Below are 18,373 nucleotides of genomic sequence, written 5' to 3'. Positions count from 1 at the left end.
CACCGTTGATCATAGCCGTGTTCAGAGAGAAGAGCCCTGAGTACGAGTTACCTTGCCCTTGGTTTAACTGTTCCTTAATTATGGAACTAAGTGTGCAGTTAAATGTTTTTAGCCTATTTAAAACCAAATGGAGATTTGTTACTATTCCTTTCAGTTCAGTTGAAGCTATATTTTTCTTGGGGCACCAATGATGTCTCTACCATCTCTACGGTCTTCTCTTTTGACAGAGCAGACTGATGTGAGCTGATTTTGTAGCTACTGGAAAAAAGGAGAAACAAAGCCTTGGAAATTGTAGCAAGTCTCCAAAAGGAGGCTCTTGAGTCACCAGGAAGATCTCCCTGGAAATTTTTATTTGCTGTGGACATCTAAGTATCTCCATGACAGTATTTTTCAGAAGCTGACCTCAGAAAAGCTTCGTTTACTCATATTAGGGTTCAGTTTTTATCAGTCAAGTAGAAATCAGTATCCTAACACAAATTAAATCTGGTGAAGAGACCTAGCAGTAGTAGTTAACAGGCACATATCTAGAGCTGGAAGTTGAATTGAAGCTCTCAGTAATTCTGTTCTGTACCTCCCAGTCAGCATCTAATTTCCTTGGTGGAACATTTGTTCCAAAATATAATGGGGGAGTAGGATTTGAGGTTGACTGCAGTTGCTTTCAACGGACAGCAGTGAAATGTACATTTTCTCACCACTGGTGGCAGGAAAGCTGAGAAGCAAATAGCTCTTGTGTAAGAGGAGCAAATCTGTTGTAATTTTTCTGGAAGTCAGAGATGAAGGTGTTTCCTCTAGGGCTGCTGAAGACCCTGGGGCTGACACCAGGAAGCCAGTGACAGAATCCTCTGTACATTGTAAACTCTGTCTCACTTCTGAATCCCTATATTAGATCCCATTCTTTCTTGGTACTGTTGTCATAATTCTGAACTAAACTTGTTCCCTGCTGTAAACCAGTTGCATTATTTTTTGGTGTTTCTGTAAAAATGTGGTAAGCTGTAAACTTTCCCTAGGAACTTTAGCAATGGATCTTTGTGACCACGGACCCTCTTCTGTCTCAGATACTATATTTGTCCTCGTACGATAAGAGTAAAACGAGCAAGAACAGTGTTGGTATAAGCTGATCAAACCTGTAGCTCTTGTTATGGTTTCTCCGAGTTTATGCATTTCTGTTGCTCCCTGAATTTTCTCCCAGTAACCACCTTTTTCTTCTCTCCCATCCTACCTATCTCTTCCTGTGCCTCTGTGTGTTCCCACTCCCTCCCTGTACCTAGCTGTAGTCCTCCACCGAGGCCAACTTCTTGGGCTCCGGGGTAAGTCCACTGCCTCCTTCCTTCAGCTTGCACTCCTTTTGCACCTGCTCACCTTAGCAGTCATACTTTTCTACCCTTCCATCCTGACATTTAGTTCTCTCCACCCATTTTTCCTCATCACTCTTTCATTTTAAGCTAGTCATCTGAGAAAAGTGAACAGAGACAGTAATGTAAATGTCATCATTTCCCATAGCCAAAACCGTTTTTATCCATCTCATCAGCCATTCCTCCTTTTTCTGTGTGTCAAAGGTACTTTACTCTTCATCAGAATCAGTTCCCTTGTTCTGGTAGGCCAGGTCTGAGATGGAGATTGTAAAGATTTAGTCAGTCAGTTCCAAGAAGCAGGAGTAGAATGTTCTTCCAAGGTCTTCCATGGTCATCCTTCATTTTCCAAGGATGCTTCTCTCAATCAGTTTCCAGCCAGTGGTAATAAGTGCTGTGGCACCTGACAGCTGCAGATAATCAACCAAGACTTTTAACAAGAGAGACTTGGATAAATACTGAAGATTGTTTGGTTTTGTGCCAGTTAAGGAAGGGTCTGAGTTCACCATTCAGATTTATACTTACTTAGCCTTTCCACAGTCAGAAAAGAGGATTTTTTTCCCATTGTAGGATGTTCCTGTGACTGTCCAGAAACATTATCAGCATGTCTCTCTTCCTTTTAAAGCATCTGGTATTGGTCACTGTGAGAAGCCAGATATTGAGCTTGAAGCCTGAAATGCCAGTACCAGCCCTGTCTGTCAGTCAGAGGAGCTGAGCCAGTTGTAGATGCTTACAGTAAACCAAAGCACAGAGGTGTGCAGAGAGCTTTCATCTTAGGGATATTCTTGTCCCTGCACACATTGGTTCTCATTCTTCTGTCCAAATATTTGTACTTACCTCAGCATCCGTTCATGAACTTGCTAGGTAAAAATCTCCTTTGTTCCTGAGCTACTTACCAGCTGAAATCCAGCCCAAGCCAACATAGAGAACTACAGATAATTAACTAAGCAATTCAGTTCTCTCTGGAAATAGAAAGAAAGTGAAAGCCGTGTGATTTTAATACTATTTGTGGTTTACTAATATGGGTACATGCAGAAGGAAAGCATCTCCTGTCCTGACCTCTGAGCACTGTTCTCTGTTCCTTGGTGAGTGGAAACATTCGCATCCTGAGAGCTCCGACCTGAAAGATGCAGGCCTCTGAGCTGACTTTGAAATCCTTGGAAGCTGTGGGTGGTGAACATCTATCTTTCTGATGTTCATTGCTTGAGTAGCTAATCTGCTTCAAGGCTAACTCAAGGACTAAGGAAGGCTCGTACTCTACTGCTGTGACATTGACTGGGCTGAGAGGCCTTCAGCCAGACACAGAGGCTGCTTTCAGCAGTCTGTGTGCTCAGAGCTTGGCATGAGCAAGGACTTGACTTGGAAACCATGAAAGTATTAGAATGAGTCCAGAGGAGGGCCACAAAGATGATCAGAGGGCTGGAGCACCTCTCCTATGAAGACAGGCTGTGGGAGTTAGGGTTGTTCAGCCTGGAGAGGAGAAGGCTCCAGGGAGACCTTATAGTGGCCTTCCAGTGCCTAAAGGGGGCTACAGGAAAGCTGGGGATTGTCAGGGATTGTAATGATAGGACAATGGGTAATGGCTTTAAACTAAAAGAGGGTAGGTTTAGATTAGATAAAAGGAAGAAATTCTGTACTCACAGGGTGGTGAGACACTGGAACAGGTTTCCCAGAGAAGTTGCGGATGCCCCATCCCTGTTCAAGGCCAGGCTGGATGGGGCTTTGGGCAACCTGGTCTGGCGGGAGGTGTCCCTGCCTATGGCAGAGGGGTTGGAACTAGATGATCTTTAAGGTCCCTTCCAACCTAAACCATTCTGTGATTTTATGATAAACAGAAAAACTTCACCAATTCCCGGAATAGCAATAATTCTCCAGGTGTACATTAAGAGGCCTTAATGTGTCATGGGTACAGTGGAAATCTTCACTTACACAGAAAAGTACCAAAGCCAAAGGCTGATCCTAGGACAGGAAATGATTTCTGAAGGCTGGACAGGATTGCTGCTAGAGAAGAGACCTTCACTGGAACACCCCAGAGGCCTTCCCTAGCATGCCCGTCACTCTTGTCCACAGCCTCTAGGGATGTGTACCTCATTAGTAGCCAAATACTAGAAAAATGTAGTTTGTTATGATGAGTGGATTTACCAACCTAACAGAGAGGGACTGCATAGTCGTGTTTGTTCTCCTCCATCACAGCCCTCACATAATTCTAGGCTCAGTTCTAGGGCCAGTTCTATGCAATATTTTTATCGATGATCTGGATGCAGGTCTGGAGTGCTTCCTCAGCAAGTTTGCTGATGATATGAAACTGGGAGGCGCTGTTGACTCCCTGGGGGATGAGGGGCCTTGCAGAAGGATCTGGACAGATGGGAATATTGGACATTCAGCAACAGCATGAAGTTCACAAAGGAAAATGCTGGGTGCTGCAGCTGGGACAGAGTAATGCCAGACACAGGAACAGACTGGGAGATGAAGGGCTGCAGAGCAGCCCAGCAGAAAGGGATCTGGGGGTGTTGGTGACAGCAGGCTCCACGTGAGCCAGCAGCATGCCCTGGCAGCCAAGAGAGCAAAGCACATTGTGCATGAAACACAGCATAGCCAGCTGGTCAAAAGATTTTCATGCTATATTTAGCGTTGGTGTAACCCCACCTGGAGTATCGTGTGCAGTTCTGGGTGGGCTCCATGATATAAAAAGGGTGTTAAGGTCCTAGAGAGTGTCCAGAGGAGGAGAACAAAGCTGGTAAAAGGGCTGGAAGGCCTGCCTCCCCTATTAGGAGAGGCTGAGGACACCTGAGTTGTCTAGCCTGGAGAAAAGGAGGCCAGGAGGTGACCTCCTTGCTCTCTGCAACTTCCTGATGAGGGGAAGTGCAAAGTGAGGTGCTGGTCTCTGTTCCCTGTAACTGAGGATAGGACATGCAGGAACAGTACAAAGCGGTGCCAGGGGAGGTTCACATTGGACATTAGGAAAAATTTCTTTACTGTAAGGGTGGTGAAACACTGGAACAGGCTTCCTAATGAGGTTCCATGGCTGTCAGTACTCAAGAGGCATTGAGATAATGCCCTCATTAATATGGTTTAACTTTTGGTTAGCCCTGAAGTGGTCAGGCAGTTGGACTTGATGATCTTTGAAAGTCCCTTCCACCTGAACTATTCTATAAGACCTTTAAAGAGACTTGAACTTTTAAAGGTTTTCCTTCATGGCTCATGAGTTTTCTCTTTCATTGAGCCCCTTCTGTAAATGGGACCAAAACTATCATTAACAATGTTCCTTCTCCCTGTCCCCAGCCAACAAGACCTCACCCACTTCTGGAGAGGGCAGCCGCTCTGGTGGGGTCATCCACGTGTATGGCGATGACAACAGCGACAAATCTGCCAGCAGTTTTATTCCCTACTGCTCCATGGCTCAGGCACAACTCTGTTTCCACGGTCACCGTGATGCTGTCAAGTTCTTTGTCTCTGTGCCTGGTAAGGATGAGCACAGCCCTTCCTCATGAGGGCCTTGTACTGCTGTCCATTCTGTGGCAGGAGCTTGAGCTGATCTGCAGCAAAAGCTTATCCGTGCTATTTCTTAGCACAAACAGTGCCATGCAGATGTCACTGTGGCTCAGACGTTGGTAGCTTAAACTGCAATGTCTTCCGAAGTTCACCAGCAGAAGGAATTGTCCTATCCAATTGTTTCTGTGTGTTAAGTACATGAGGTTGAGCAGAGGCACTGACGGCATCTCTGTCCTGACCCAGGCAACGTCCTCGCAACCTTGAATGGGAGTGTGTTGGACAGTCCTTCAGAGAACCCCAGCACAGCAGCCACAGAGACCGAGGGGCAGAAGCTGAAGAACGTCCTAGTGCTGAGTGGAGGAGAAGGGTACATCGATTTCCGGATCGGTGAGTGCCTGCAGTGGGAGGCATCTGGAATGGGAAGGGGTGCGGGGCTACGATCACAGAGAGAAGGATCACTGCTGTGGGGAGAGACATCTGGAAAGCAAGGCTGTTTTCCTCCTACCTCCTGCTGTGGGAGCAGATAGCAAGCATTTTCCTTGCACAGCACAAGGCTGCCAGACACTGCCCCTGCCTGAGCCAGTAGTGCCATGCAGTCAGCATGAACAAAAAAATAAAACCATATGTGCCACTGGCTCCAAACATTGCTGTCTCACTGTGGTCACCTATGCTGGTCTGGGGCGCTGTGTCATAGACATTGGCTTCCCCAAACAGAAGGGCAGTTTACCCTACCGTCAGAGATAGTTTGTTCCATTAATACAGGCCTGCTTCAGAAAAACACCATGTTGTTATAAATGTCCTGTAGGCATACAGGAAGGTCTGCGCTCAGGCTGTCTGTCATCAGACTGCAGAGACTGTAGCAGTGATAATCACCTCTTCTGAAGAATTCCAAGGTAGCACAACTTGGGATTTTCTATCCTGCCTTTCTTACTCTGCTTTCTCTCTTCAGGGGATGGAGAAGATGATGAGACAGAAGAGAACGCAGGAGATGCCACCCAGGTGAAGCCAGTACTTTCTAAGGCAGAAAGGAGCCACATTATTGTGTGGCAGGTATCATATATCCCTGAGTGAGAATTTCTCCTTTCCTACCAACGTAAGTGTCCCTCCTCCCACCTGAATGCCAAGATGTACATACAGAACATCTGCATTATACCTACTGCTGGAAACCGACCCCAGACAACTGCAGCGGCTCCTGCCTCGGACTGTCACCCCCTTCTAACCTCTGAACTTGCAGCTTTCATCTTGGGCCTGTGCGCTTTCTGCGTGGTTGGGTTGTTATTCTGCTCTGGAGCTGGTGTCTACAAGGAGAGAAATGGCAGCGCATTGATAAAGTGAAGCTTGGAGCCAGAGCTGTGCAAAGACTTTGCCTGGGGCTGGGGAGATGGACTGGTGGTGGCTGTGGTTGTCCAGCAGGTTGCCTTGCTCCCACCTGCATGAGAAGTAGTATGTCACCCTGGTGTCCCCCACCAAAGCAGTGGTGGTAAATCACAACTCCTACAACACTAGAAAAAATCCTTTCTAGTTCACCAGTGGACTTTTCACCTTATCCACTATGCACAGAGTACACTTAAGCACAGAATAATATCCCCCAGACTGACAGCTGCCAGGTCCAAGGAGCCTTCAATAGAAAGGAGCACTTCTGCTGGTTGGCTGGAGAAGGTGGCAGTGCCATTACTGTGGGGAACACATCCTCCATACAAGCAGATGGAAAGTCTCCCTCCTCTTCTGCTGCTGTTGTCTTAGCAGTAGTGTGCTGGGTGACTGTATGTATCCATAGAGAATTGTGTGGTAGCCTCCGATGGGCAGCAGGTGTTTGACTGTGGAGGCTGTGGGGCCTTTGGAAGCTTTGGTAACAAAGAGGTACTGGAACCTTATTTGAGAGCAGAAAAGGCAGCAATACTTTTAACTCCCTTTTCCAGAAATGCCAGGCAAAAAAGAACTCTTGAGCTCATTCTTTTTATGAGCCTGAAAGGTTTAGGATAAATTTGTCTCTACATAGCATTTGTTGGCTTTTAAACTACAGGTGAGGCAGATAATGTAGGTGTACTGTGGATTCTGCATTAACGTGGTGAGATTACCTTGACTCATAAGGATGTGTCCCATCCTAGGAACTGCTGACCCCCTGCTGGAAGGGGGTGGCTGTTTTCACACGGTGGCTGTCAGGTTAAGGAAGTGTGTAGATGCAGTCAAGGTGTACAGGCTCTGTCACCTGAGGTCACACAGAAAAGGGAATTGAGGCCAGATCTCCCAGCATCTTTTACCTAACATCACAAGCACTGACTGACTTTGTTATTAAGTAGCTTGAAAAGCTGTACATTTCTTACTCCTGAAAAGAATGACAACCCCTGAGAGAAATTTTGACTGCCCTCCTTGTGTAAGCTGTGCTGTGGGATTGTAAGTGTGTGTCCTGCCTATAGGAGAAGCAGCAAAAATTGGGGTCAGGGAGAGCAGTTTTAAGATCCGTATTCAGAGCGTGGCAGCTCCAGATGTGGAGGCAATGGTTTGTCCTTCTTTCTGACCTGTCTCCACAAGGGCACGTTGTTAGCGATGAATTGAGAAGATCCTGGTGATCGTCTTGTTTTTCCTGAGCTGTGCAGCACTCTCGGTCTCACAGGGATGTTCACTTCCATCTCTGGGGAATGTGTCCCAGCTGTGTCCTGCGCTTGTTGCCATGACCTGGGCTGCTCCCAAGGCTTGTGGTCTACAGCTATTTGTGTGCTGCAGGGACACAGTATTCACTGGGGAAGCTCTAACATGTAACGTTTGTCCTGATTCAGCAGCACTGAAACGCTTTTTGAATCCATAGTTCAGAAAAGGCAGGGGCACACAATTCCTCTCCGCAAGGAACCAAGAGGACACATCCAGAGAACAGAGACCTCAACTACCAAAGTACAGAGCCACAGCAGTGCCTGCACTGCCTGTGAGCACTGCTGGTGATGCATGGACCTGCACCACTCCTCACAGAGGTAGGAAACCAGCTGGACAACGTCCTCCAGCCATCAACGCACTGGAATCTCTGGCTTGCCTTTGGCTAAGGGATTCTTGGAACAGCCACCCACATGCAGGATGGGAACGTTTCACCAGGAACATCTCACTGGGGTACTGCTGACCATGCCAGACTTCTTGTTCACTTTCCCCAAATGTTTTCTGCTAGGACAAGTTCTTTGGGTCACAGCACAGAATGCATTTAAGTTAACAAGAAGATAGACGTTTAGATAGCAGATTCCACAGACATCTAACAGTTAATTAGGGCCCAGAAAATTTCATAATTTGGCCTAATTTAGGGTAAAAACAAGGCATAGTAAGTCCAATTCGTTAGCTCTGTTGAACCTCCAACATGAAAATAGAGAATTGCAATGTTCTTACCTCTTACTGTTTGTTCTGTATTTGGTTTTAGCAGTAAAAGTGACTTGGTCTTCTGTCACCCACTGATCCCTGGCAACATAAGGAAACTGGTCTTGAGTCTCCAGCAACAGGTTCCTTTCCAGTTGGATGCATGTCTTCCTCCAAGAGAAGCACATGTGTAAGAGGGGTAGCTACAGCTAAGTAGAACCATCTTCTACTGTCAGCTTCTGTCGGTATTTGGTGGCTGCTGGGCAGCAAGGTGAGAACTGACTGGCTTCACCACACTTCCCTGTCATATCTCCACTGTGATGTATGTAAAGTATCTTGTATGTTACAAAAGGATTTTAAGAAGTGTCTTAAGGCCTGTAAACTCCGCTGTTTGGTCAGAAGATGGCATTCTGTAAAGAGACCGCTGTATGAATACGTTCCCATGCTTTTTCCCCTATGCTATCAAACAACAAACCATATCTGTTCTGTATGTAATAAATGTGTTAACATCAGCAAGTGCCCGTATGTCTTGTTCCTGTAAAGGCACTGGGATTTCTACTCAGCCTTTAATAACATCATGATATTTAAGTGGTGGGAATGGCAGCTCAAATGCTCCCCCATTTAGCAATTTATTACCAAGAAATTAGATGTTTATTACTCACTGTACTTGACCAGGAGGTGCTGATCCTGCAAGCCGCATGCCCTTGAGGCAAGTGCAATGTGTAGCTTCTCCAGTGTCAGAAATAAAAGGTAGAAAAGGACTGTTCAGCTGCTGGCTATCTACAGCAGCCCTTGTGGAGTCCCCTTCAGATGAGATAGTAGGGTTAACATGGCAAGTCTCAGCTTTCAGCGCTCAAGTTACCAGTGTCCTGTCAGTACAGGGTGGTAGTTCACAAAGTGCAGTAGGAATCGGTGACATTCAACGCTTCAGAAAGTAAGTTTATCACACTTGTCTGCTCCTCTTAGTCCCAGCAGCATTTATACAAGTTTGTATTTATTTTTTAGAGTTGAATTCATTCAAAGGATATACGTAGCAGTAAAAGATAAGAAGTGACAGAAAAGTCATGAAAATTATTGTGAGTAGGATTATGAATACTGACTCTGCCAATTACCACTTGTCAGTTTGCAGGGTGAACTGCATTAAGTAGGATCCTTGCTGCTGGCTTCCCAAACAATTAGATGATGAATTATGTCTGCTTCCTCATTAACTGCCTATGCATCCTTAGGGCATGCATGTAAAATTGTAAACAGTAGTACACTCTAGTATCAGTGACATATGAATAGTTTGGTGCAGTAGCTTGAGAACAGAGCGTTTGGCTCTGCCTTGTAACATCAGTCACTTGCCTTGTAACTAACTGCTCTGCCCATGGTGGCCTATTGAGGCCTCCCACCTGCAATCCCTATGAAGACCAGTGGAAGAGTCCAAAGCTTTACAGGACCCAAGTGAATCTGTAGCATCTTGGAAGCAGTAAACAAGCTCTTGGAAAAGGCCCTGAGGGCAGGAGCCCTGGCTGACAGGGGCTGTCAAGGTGCTGCGTGCTTTAAGCAGGTAGGTGAGGCAGCTCCTCTGTCCCCTATACTGCACGTCCCAGGATTTCCCTGCTCTGCCCTGCCGTGGCTCCGGCCCAGTCTGGAGCTGGAAATGTTTTGAGTTTATTCTTTCTTCCCCCATGGAGCAGCAGCTGTTCTCTAGAGAGAGCAAGAGAGGGAGAGCCTGTTTTTAAGCATACGCTTGTTCCCTTGGTTTTACTCCATGACGTGTCTCCATGCTGTTGTCCCCGTCCTGGAGTGCTGTCAAGGCTGAGCATAACTTTTGGAAGCTGTCAGTGGCATGAAAAGCTGCAGAGGCAGCAGGCAGAGGGACCCTGGGGCAAAAGCACCGAACACACCTGTTAATCGCAGAGAACCTGAGGACCCCCTGCAATGATCCCGGCTGAAAGGTCTGCCCTCCCAAAGGCAGAGGAGCCCCAGCAGGAGTCGTGCTGGAGGCCTTTAACCTCAGGAGCCAGCTCTGCCTTGAGCAGCAGTGCCCGAGGGGAGCCTCCTCCATAGGTGAGCTGTGCTGCATTTGCTGTATCCAAATGCATTCATGGTTAAGGAGGCTACAGAAAAACAAAGCTGTTTTCCATCCACAGCAAGCTGCAGCTGGAGGTGTCACAGCCTGTAACAGTATTTGTGCATTTATCAACACCGGATTTTCCGCCACTGGATGCTCCCCTTGCTTCTAAAGCCAGGGAACCAGCACTAGTGTGTACCCTTCACAGCTCCTGCCATGGGCTTTCACAGTAGAGGAACGAGAGCTCAGTTCTTCCCAGCTTTTGTGCCTTGCCATAGGACCAGCTTTTAACCCATGAGAAAACTCTCATCCCATGGCAGCTTAAACTTTCAGGAGGCTTTGGTGAGGAACCCCATACAAGTGCAGGTGGCTGATGTTGACCCATTTGCTCCTGGCTGTCGACAACCCCCTTCTGGCAGCTGTGGGCACATTACTCTGTGCCATCCCGGCCTTCCATACACACTGGAAAGGGCACAGAGTCCAGTTTTTGCTTGCTTTCAGTAAATTCCTTGGTGACTTTAGGATGCCGCTGCAAATAGAACAGCAACTCTCAAGTATTTACTGCAGCAGACAAAAGTGCCAAATAGCTACTACTGCAGGAAGCTAGGTTACTAACCTGAACAGCTTCTGTGATAACTTCACCACACCCAGACGAGAACCACTCCCCAGCACCCTAACAGCTCCTGACACTGCAGCAGAAGCCACAACCACTGTGAGAAAAAGTGAAATCCTAAGCGCTGCACTGAAGAGTCGCATTTTTGCAACTTTTACCACAACTGGAATACGTGATAGTTTGTTATTGGCTTCAAATAGTAGCAGCTAATGCTGGAGCCCTTGTACTTCCAGAACTGATTCTCCCATCTCAGGACAGTCAGCTCTGGGAATAAAGCTCAGTATCCAAAGTCAAGTTGTGTTCCTCCCACGTTGTTCATTGCAATCATATTTGAGCAGCTCAGATACTCTGCACTGGGTAAAAGGAGTCAGATGCCCCGCCTGTATTTGGTAAACTAAAGGTTCTGCATTTGCATCTCAACTAATCATGACGACCTTCAGGCACTGGAAAGAAATACATCAAGTTTTCTTAGAAATGTACTGTGGAAATAAGAAATTGTTTATTTAATCTCAGAGATACATTTACACACAGCTCTGGGAAACAATGTGATATCCTTAGTTATTTTTCTGTGATTTAGGAAGGTACTTAAACTACCTGAACAATGTTCTTTAAAAAAAAAAATCCTTTTTCAGGCTGTAAGGAAACTGTACTCCAAAGAATTGTAGCTGGGTGACAGGCACTACAAATTCAGAGAATATACAGGGAACTAAGAAGGCTCCTCTGCTGAGACCAAAGTTATGCAAAAAAAAAAATCTGAGTGTTTCTGCACCTTTCCTTTTAGATGAGGTTACCATACAGTCCTGTGGAGGAAAATAAGAAACCTGAATCCACCATACCACAGTGGGCAAGTGGGTCCTCGTTAAGGTGATGTGCTGTTCACACACAGCAAAAGCACGGGGGAAGCTCAGGTGATAGAACAAGACTTTACACTGATGTCCCTGTAGTTTTTTTCTTTGCTACCTGAAGGTGAGAGGCCACGGCCTTCTTCAGATCGATCAGTGGCTCCTCTGTGATTGCTCTTCCCTCTTTCTGCCACTGAGCAAGGATCATGGCTCGGAGCAGAGGCGGGTATGGAAGGTACCGAACGGTCTCCTCTGGCACTGGGGTGCATTTCTTGAAGGTCTCCTCCTCATGCTTGGGCACCATACGCCAGTCATGGTACATGACTTTGTCGATCTCTTTCATTACTTTTTCGGTTTTGCCTGAGAAAAGATGATGAATGCCAGTGATCAGTGCTCTCAACAACAGACTGCTTCCAGGAAACACAGCAAGCGTCAACTTTCCTGTATCACAGATGCTACAAGAGGCAAGAGTAAAGGAAACTTTCGAAAGATCACATAGTATGTTCAGCCTATACTATGGGATCCCACTTCTGTCCTTGGAAATCAGAACAGGAACAGACAAAAGGTATCAGGCAAGTTGTTCTGTGCTGACCAGAAGTCATGACTTGTAATATAAAAATCACTTTGCCTCTCTCTGTTTTATTTACCATGGGTAAGAATGAGAGCAATTTATCTCTACACTGATGAAGGTTCCCTGGGAAGTTTAATGTTAAAAATAACCAACAAGTTCAAAAGCTTTGGATGAGAAGTGTTTCAGAAACTCCAGTAAGTTACATTTCTAAAGCAGCTTTAAAAATAGGGAAATTCACTCACACAACTCTATGTATTATTTTAAAATCCTGGTAATGTAGGTTTACTTGCCAACACTCCCATTTCACTTATGATTTTACCTGGAATGCCCTCATGTGTTCATTCCGTGTCTCACTGTTGAGGTCTGAAAGCAGTCTGGCACCTCCTGTAGGGCTTTGTTAGTGCAGTATCTTTCCCCATGGCCAAGGTGTACTGGCTTTCCCATAATATTCCTTAGAATGGCAACGTGAGGGCTAGACCCCTACATTTGAAACTAAAAAAATGACAGCTTTTTTCTCGCTAATAAATTTGAGAAAATTAAAAAAAAAAACCAACAAACTTTGCGGTTCTCCTGCAGCTCCCCCACCCCCACACACCTCGTTCTCTGGTGCTGCTTACAGACGCTTTCCCCAAACCCTGCAGAAAAAGGAGGTGCTCTTACCTCTGAAGGTCAGGTACCCCCAGGCTCTGCCGTGGTCCATGTTCTGCAAAGAAAGCGAGAGGGCGCTCAGAGCGGCCCCGGGAGCGGGGCAGGGCCCTGGGGACGGCGGGCCGGGCCTGGCGGCTGCCGCTCGGAGCCCCCCGCCCGCGGCCGGGCCGGCGCCGTTACCTCGGCCGTGTAGTCCGCCCGGACCTTGGCGATGACCCAGTAGCAGGGCTCGTCGTGCGCCCAGAGCCAGGACTTGCGGGTGACCGTGCGGCCCACGCCGAACCGCGGCAGGCGGCAGAGCAGCGCCAGCAGGCGGCTCTCGCTGCGCGCGTCCCGCCAGGCCAGCGCCGGCAGGCGCTTCTGCGTCAGGGGCCGCCGCATGCTCTCGTAGTCCAGGGCGAAGCGCTGCGAGTCCCGCGGCCGCTCCTTCAGCGCCCGGTACTCGCGGATCTTCTTGGCCATGGCGGCGATGGGCCGGTGCAGCTTCTTGCGGGCCATGGCGCCGCCAGCCCCGAGCCGAGCCCCCCCCCGCGGCCCCGGCCCGGCCCGGCCCGGCCCGCCGCTTCCTGCCGCCCCGGAAGCCGCCGCGGCGGAACGCTCGGGCTGCGCCCTCGGCGGGCGGGGCTCCGGGAGGCGCCCGGCTGGGCCCCGCCGCCGCCGAGCGGCCGCCCCGGGCCTGTGCGGCTAGGTGAAGTGCCCAGAGAGGGCGGCCGGTCCCCCCCTCCCCTCCCGGAGCTCGCCTTCTCCACAGAGCCCCGGGCCTCCCGGCTGCCGCCCTGCCCGGAGTGAGTCCGGGCCTAGGGCACCCGCGGCCCAGCAGCAGGCTGGGGGCGCTCAGCACGGGTCCTGTCGGGCAAACCCCCCCGGCAGGGATGGGGCACGGGCACGGCGGTGCTGGGTGCAACGCCCGGGAACGGGGAAGTCAAACCCGCCCAAGGGCCCTGCAAGTTCTCGCTCGCTGTTCGTCGTGGGCAGTAGTCAGGGCTGAAACGCCCGGGCTTTCAAAGGCAGCCTGGCAGTGCCCTCACATGTTAATGTACCAGAGTCCCTTCCAATCAGCCCGTCGTGTTTGTCAGAATGGGTTTGGGTAATCACTGAATTAGGTTTTAGCAAGATGAAGCCAAGTTGTAACCGGATTCCCCGAGACCAGACCAAGTCCCCCACAGCAACAACTGCTCCGACAGCAGCGATTGTAACGGGGCCAGGAACCACCGTCTGCACCGGGGGAAGCAGAACACTGCTTAGCTCCAGCCACATCAGCCCATGGATTGTGGGTACAGACTGGCAAATTAAACCTGACAGAGGTGTTTCTTTTTGGTTCTGTTTTCTTTTTTTTTAAAACCGTATCTTATATTGAAGGAAATGCATCCATCCTGATAATTCTGTAGAGTCCTTTATTGAAGGCATTCAGACATACAGACAGCAGTTTTTGTCAGCAAGCAGATGAGAGATGTGCACAGGAATGGGATGTGTGTGGAGGTTACAAAATAAAACTCCATTTCAAATGATGTTAATATTCTTAAAATATGCATTGGCCAGTCGGCCATGCAGTTCACCAGGGATACAAGCGCAGTGCACGAGTATCTTCTGGCATCCAGGCACACTTCGGTCTGCACATCCTGACAGCAAGTTTTCTCGGGTAGCAGTGACACACTTGATTGTTTTCCCTTAAGGCAAGCTCTCACGCCGAAGGAAGCCCCTTCGCTCTGGCAGCACCACAGGGCCCTTTACTGAAGACGCTCGGTAACAGCGTCCCTCACCAGCAGCGGGAAATGCCGGGACGGACGCTGGCACGGCGCAGGCAGGGCACGCAGTGCCCACAGCCGGCGGCCTGGCAGAGCAGCTGTGACCCAGCAGCGACAGCCACTTACCCCGCCGTGCTCAGCACGAAGCTTTCCTGCTTGGCCGCACCTTCTGCGCCGCCGGCGGGCAGGGCGAACCTGTGCGAGGCCTCCGGAGCACGGAGACCTCCCTTTGCTCCCACGGGGGCACCAGCGGGGGCTCAGGCCCAGGCTCAGCCCGGTCGGCACGGCGCCCCCCGAGGCCGGCGGAACCGCTGTGGGGGTGCCCGGGGTGTGCCCGGGGTGTGCCCGCGGCCCCCGCCCCGCCCCGCCCCGCCCCGCGCCCGGTCGCCGCCGCAGCCGCAGCCCCGCCTCGGAGGAGCGGCCCGGCCCCTCCCCGCCCCGCCCCGCCCCGCCCGCCCCCCGGCGGGTGCCGTCGTGTCCCGGCAGCCCCCGCGCGGTGCGGCTGGTGGCTGTGTCGGTAAGATGGCGGCCGTGAGCCTGAGGCTCGGAGACCTGGTGTGGTGAGTGGCGGCGGGCGCCGGGCGGGCGGGGGGACGCGGCCCGGCACGGCTCGGCGCGGCCCGGCCCGGCCCGGCCCGGCGGGGAAGGCGCCCCGTGAGGCGCCCCGTGAGGCGCCCGAGGGAGCGGGGCTGGGGCTCCGCCCGTGGCAGCGGGGCGGCGGCGGGGCCGCGGCCGGCGCTGAGGCCGGGCCGGGCCGAGCGTCGTCACCCGGCGGCCGCGGGCAAGGAGGGGCTCGGCGGGGCGGCCCGGGCCGTGCTCCCCGGGGGCGGCGCCAGGAGGGGCCGGGGGCGGCGGCGGGCGAGCGGGGGCCGCCGGCCGCGGCCGGAGCGGGCCGAGGGGAGGCAGGCTCGGCTCCTCGGGGGGCTGCCACGGGAAGGCAGCGGGAGGCGGCGGGTGGGAGAGCGTGGGTAAGATGGAGGGGGGTGTGGGGAGCGGGGCTGAGGGCGGTCGGTGGGGGGCTCCCTTGGAAATACGGGCTCCTCTCAAGGGAGGCGAGAAGGAAAATGAATAAGTGAGTAAGGCGGTCAGTGAGAGTGAAGATACTGCTCCTTGGGAGTGCTTCAATAAAGCAACACAGTAATGTGGGAAAGCACCCTTTTTTTTTGTTTTTGCAGGTTAGGATGTTTCCTTTGAAGCTCACAGAAGCTACTTCCCTTTGTCACTCCAGTGTTACCTTCAAATAGTTGGAGAGCTGTGGTTTTGTATTTCCTGATCAGGAGAACTGAGGGGATTCCATCAAGGCCTGTAAGCACTGATTTTTAAGTGCATAGGCTCTGCTTCACTTGACAGGCTAGGGCTTCTCGCTAGGACTTGCAAGAAATAGCTAATCCCCAACACGCAGGTGTATGCGTTTATATCTCAGATAAAAAGAAGTGTGCGCTCCAGGCTGTGACAACTGCAGTTTCTCATCCGAAAAATTGACAGTGCTGTGAAGTTGTCTAATATGTATAGCGAAGTAAGTAAAGGTTCCTTTCAGTAAAATTTCTTTCAAATAAGCATTTTGGCCGTGCAGTGCTCTTGGTGTTGGAATGCAGATTATCCTGCTTTAGTTTTGTACGTGACAGCCTAGACAGCTACTGTCCCTCGAGTGGTTGTGGAAGAACTCTTAACAGTAAAACAGTACCATATGAAAGGCTTTGATGAACATACTGTTCAGCACAAGGATGCAAGCATCAGATATGAGACATGGTCATGGTTAAAGCTCTTGGCAGTTTTCCTGCCTGACCATCACTACTGAATCTTCTCCGTGGAATTACCATCTCGGGAGGGGCTGGAATGCCTCTTGTTGAGAATTTTTTGTTCAGGAGCTGGCAGGCTTTGCAGATTCTCTGCTGCTCTCTGTCAAGACAATGACTGATCAGCTTTTGTGAGAGTACTGCAGCCTCCGTAAGTGGCAAGGGTAAGATGATAATAAAGCTGGCGTGCTGTGGGCTAAGGCTAATGTCTTTTCTCCTCTGTGGAAAAAATAGTTTTGTGTAGTTGGACACATTTGCAAGTATAGGAAATAAACTTTTCTGCATTTCTTTTGGCTCTTTTATATCTTCAGCACACCACCACGTGCAGTGGCGAGCATCTGAAGAAAGTGATAGTGGAACACCTATTGTGGGTGTCCTGACATCACTGTCCTGCCATTAGAGCTTTTCTATCAGAACTTCTAACAGTCTCAGCTGTCTGAGCTGGAAATCTGCAGGTGATACGCTTATCTTACTGGACTGTTTTGTCCTGATGGAAATAAGTTACCGACCTGATCTTTGGTTTGATTGCCTGAATCAGCACTTAAGTTTCTTGCATGGAATATCCAGTCTTACAAGAAGAATAAAGGCTATGTCATTCCTTCTTCCAGGCAGTAGCTCTGCTGTTGTTCTTTTGACTTAAATTCTGATAGTGCAGCAAGTTCGTGGAGACTTTATAGGGACTTAGTCTAGGAACAGGTATCTACCAATAATGATGCATATGTGTCAAGTGCTTGTGCCTTGACCATCACGGTAGGTTTTGTCTGTAAATTGTAATTCTCTTAATATGATAATATGATGTAATGAGATGAGATAGAAATGGAATAGTTGGTGGTGGCGTGTGTGGTTTATTCTGGTTTGTTGTTCCCCCCCCCCCCCCCCCCCCCATCTCTAGTGCCTAATGCTTTAATTTGTCCCTAGGGGGAAGCTGGGCCGGTATCCACCATGGCCAGGAAAGGTGAGTTAGGTTTTTCCTTATTTACTTGGTGGTTTTTTTTTTTTTTTTCCTTCTGTACAGGGAAAGCTTTACCTGAAAGCTTTCCAGTTAAAGATTAGTATTGTTTTTCTTTTTTCCTTTTTTTTTTTTAAATGTACCAAACCCTTGAGTCTAAGCTGTGAACCAGTTTCAGGGTTTTAATTAAACTGGAAGTTCAGCCTGTCACTAACAGCTGTTAGCTCAGATGGGATGAAAAGCCATTCATCCAGCTCTAAAACTGATTGTGTTCCTCAGATTTAGCTATTTAATCACTATCGCTTTCTGCAACTCAGGTTTCTTTCCTCCTCTGGTGACTTAGTTAAATCCACTGGTTTAAATAATAGAAATAAAGAGTCTGCCTTCTCAAGATATTTTTTAGAGATATGTTTTTCGAGGAATGCTGGGTGTTGAACTTCTGGTTCAGTTGTTTTTTGCTGATGAAAGGCCAAAAAGATTTTAGGAAATTAAATTCTACATGCCATCAGTTTCCATGAAAAAGTCAGGGGCAGTTCAGGCTGGATATCAGGAAAAGGTTCTTCACCAAGAGGGTGGTTGGGCGCTGGAACAGGCTTCCCAGGGCAGCAGCGGTCATGGCACCGAGCCTGCCGGAGAGCAAGAAGTGTTTGGACAGTGCTCTCAGGTGCACGGTCTGATTTTTTTTTTTTGGGTGGCCCTTTGGGGCCCCAGGAGTTGAACTCAATGATCCTTGTGGGTCCCTTCCAGCTCAGGATATGCTGTGATTCTGTGAACTTTGTTTTTATTTTCCGTGTAGGTATGAGGACTGGAAATGCTGAGATAAAAGCATGCCACAAGGGGGAAAAGTGTTGTTAATGTGGCTGACAGCCATAAATACTTGGTTTCACTCTGGTTGTTGAATCAGGTTAAAACCAGGCTCGCCTGCAGTCTTTCAGGTGTCATCTGTGTAAGAGAAGGACTGATTTTCTCTTCTCTAATA

At 49.4% G+C, this 18,373-nt stretch overlaps 3 protein-coding genes across 33 annotated transcripts in view; 2 read left to right on the top strand and 1 right to left on the bottom strand.

The window, feature by feature from the left end:
• MAPK8IP3 (mitogen-activated protein kinase 8 interacting protein 3) overlaps nucleotides 1–8,686 on the top strand; it is a 71,184-nt gene extending 62,498 nt beyond the window's left edge. For 21 of the 23 annotated variants that reach the window (XM_083800653.1, XM_083800657.1, XM_083800647.1 and 18 more), the window contains 4 exons: nucleotides 1,269–1,307; nucleotides 4,632–4,811; nucleotides 5,085–5,228; nucleotides 5,791–8,686. In XM_083800653.1, coding sequence (XP_083656779.1) covers nucleotides 1,269–1,307; nucleotides 4,632–4,811; nucleotides 5,085–5,228; nucleotides 5,791–5,912 — 485 coding nt within the window. In that variant the 3' untranslated portion in view covers nucleotides 5,913–8,686. The remainder of the gene's footprint in view (nucleotides 1–1,268; nucleotides 1,308–4,631; nucleotides 4,812–5,084; nucleotides 5,229–5,790) is intronic. The other 2 variants (XM_083800639.1, XM_083800651.1) reach the window with 1 other exon arrangement.
• Nucleotides 8,687–11,320: 2,634 nt separating this feature from the next.
• Nucleotides 11,321–13,490, bottom strand: MRPS34 (mitochondrial ribosomal protein S34). The gene is made up of 3 exons (XM_083800674.1): nucleotides 13,085–13,490; nucleotides 12,917–12,959; nucleotides 11,321–12,045 (listed from the first exon to the last, which is right to left on the bottom strand). Exons 1-3 carry the CDS (start codon nucleotides 13,400–13,402, stop codon nucleotides 11,768–11,770), a joined length of 639 nt encoding a protein of 212 aa, XP_083656800.1. The 5' UTR covers nucleotides 13,403–13,490; the 3' UTR covers nucleotides 11,321–11,767.
• A 1,597-nt stretch (nucleotides 13,491–15,087) lies between these two features.
• Nucleotides 15,088–18,373, top strand: part of GLYR1 (glyoxylate reductase 1 homolog) — a 28,274-nt gene continuing 24,988 nt past the window's right edge. For 6 of the 9 annotated variants that reach the window (XM_083800665.1, XM_083800664.1, XM_083800662.1 and 3 more), the window contains exons 1-2: nucleotides 15,088–15,209; nucleotides 17,364–17,400. In XM_083800665.1, coding sequence (XP_083656791.1) covers nucleotides 15,172–15,209; nucleotides 17,364–17,400 — 75 coding nt within the window. In that variant the 5' untranslated portion in view covers nucleotides 15,088–15,171. Of the gene's footprint in view, nucleotides 15,210–15,824; nucleotides 15,955–15,988; nucleotides 16,166–16,293; nucleotides 16,901–17,363; nucleotides 17,401–18,373 lie in introns of those variants that run through there. The other 3 variants (XM_083800666.1, XM_083800667.1, XM_083800668.1) reach the window with 3 other exon arrangements.

The sequence above is a fragment of the Anser anser genome, assembly GCF_964211835.1.
Source record: "Anser anser genome assembly, chromosome: 15".
In the NCBI taxonomy this organism is placed as follows: domain Eukaryota; kingdom Metazoa; phylum Chordata; class Aves; order Anseriformes; family Anatidae; genus Anser; species Anser anser.
The sequence above is the reverse complement of the archived record's forward strand: the minus strand, read 5'-3'. Positions and strand labels throughout refer to the sequence as shown.

What these genes read in the sequence shown, in the direction of transcription:
- MRPS34 (XM_083800674.1), bottom strand. Translation starts at nt 13,402, where the DNA reads ATGGCCCGCAAGAAGCTGCACCGGCCCATCGCCGCCATGGCCAAGAAG. An exon ending in GGGCGGACTACACGGCCGAG is followed by an intron (nt 12,960 to 13,084) that starts GTAACGGCGCCG and finishes CTTTCTTTGCAG; the next exon opens with AACATGGACCACGGCAGAGC. An exon ending in GGGGTACCTGACCTTCAGAG is followed by an intron (nt 12,046 to 12,916) that starts GTAAGAGCACCT and finishes ATCTTTTCTCAG; the next exon opens with GCAAAACCGAAAAAGTAATG.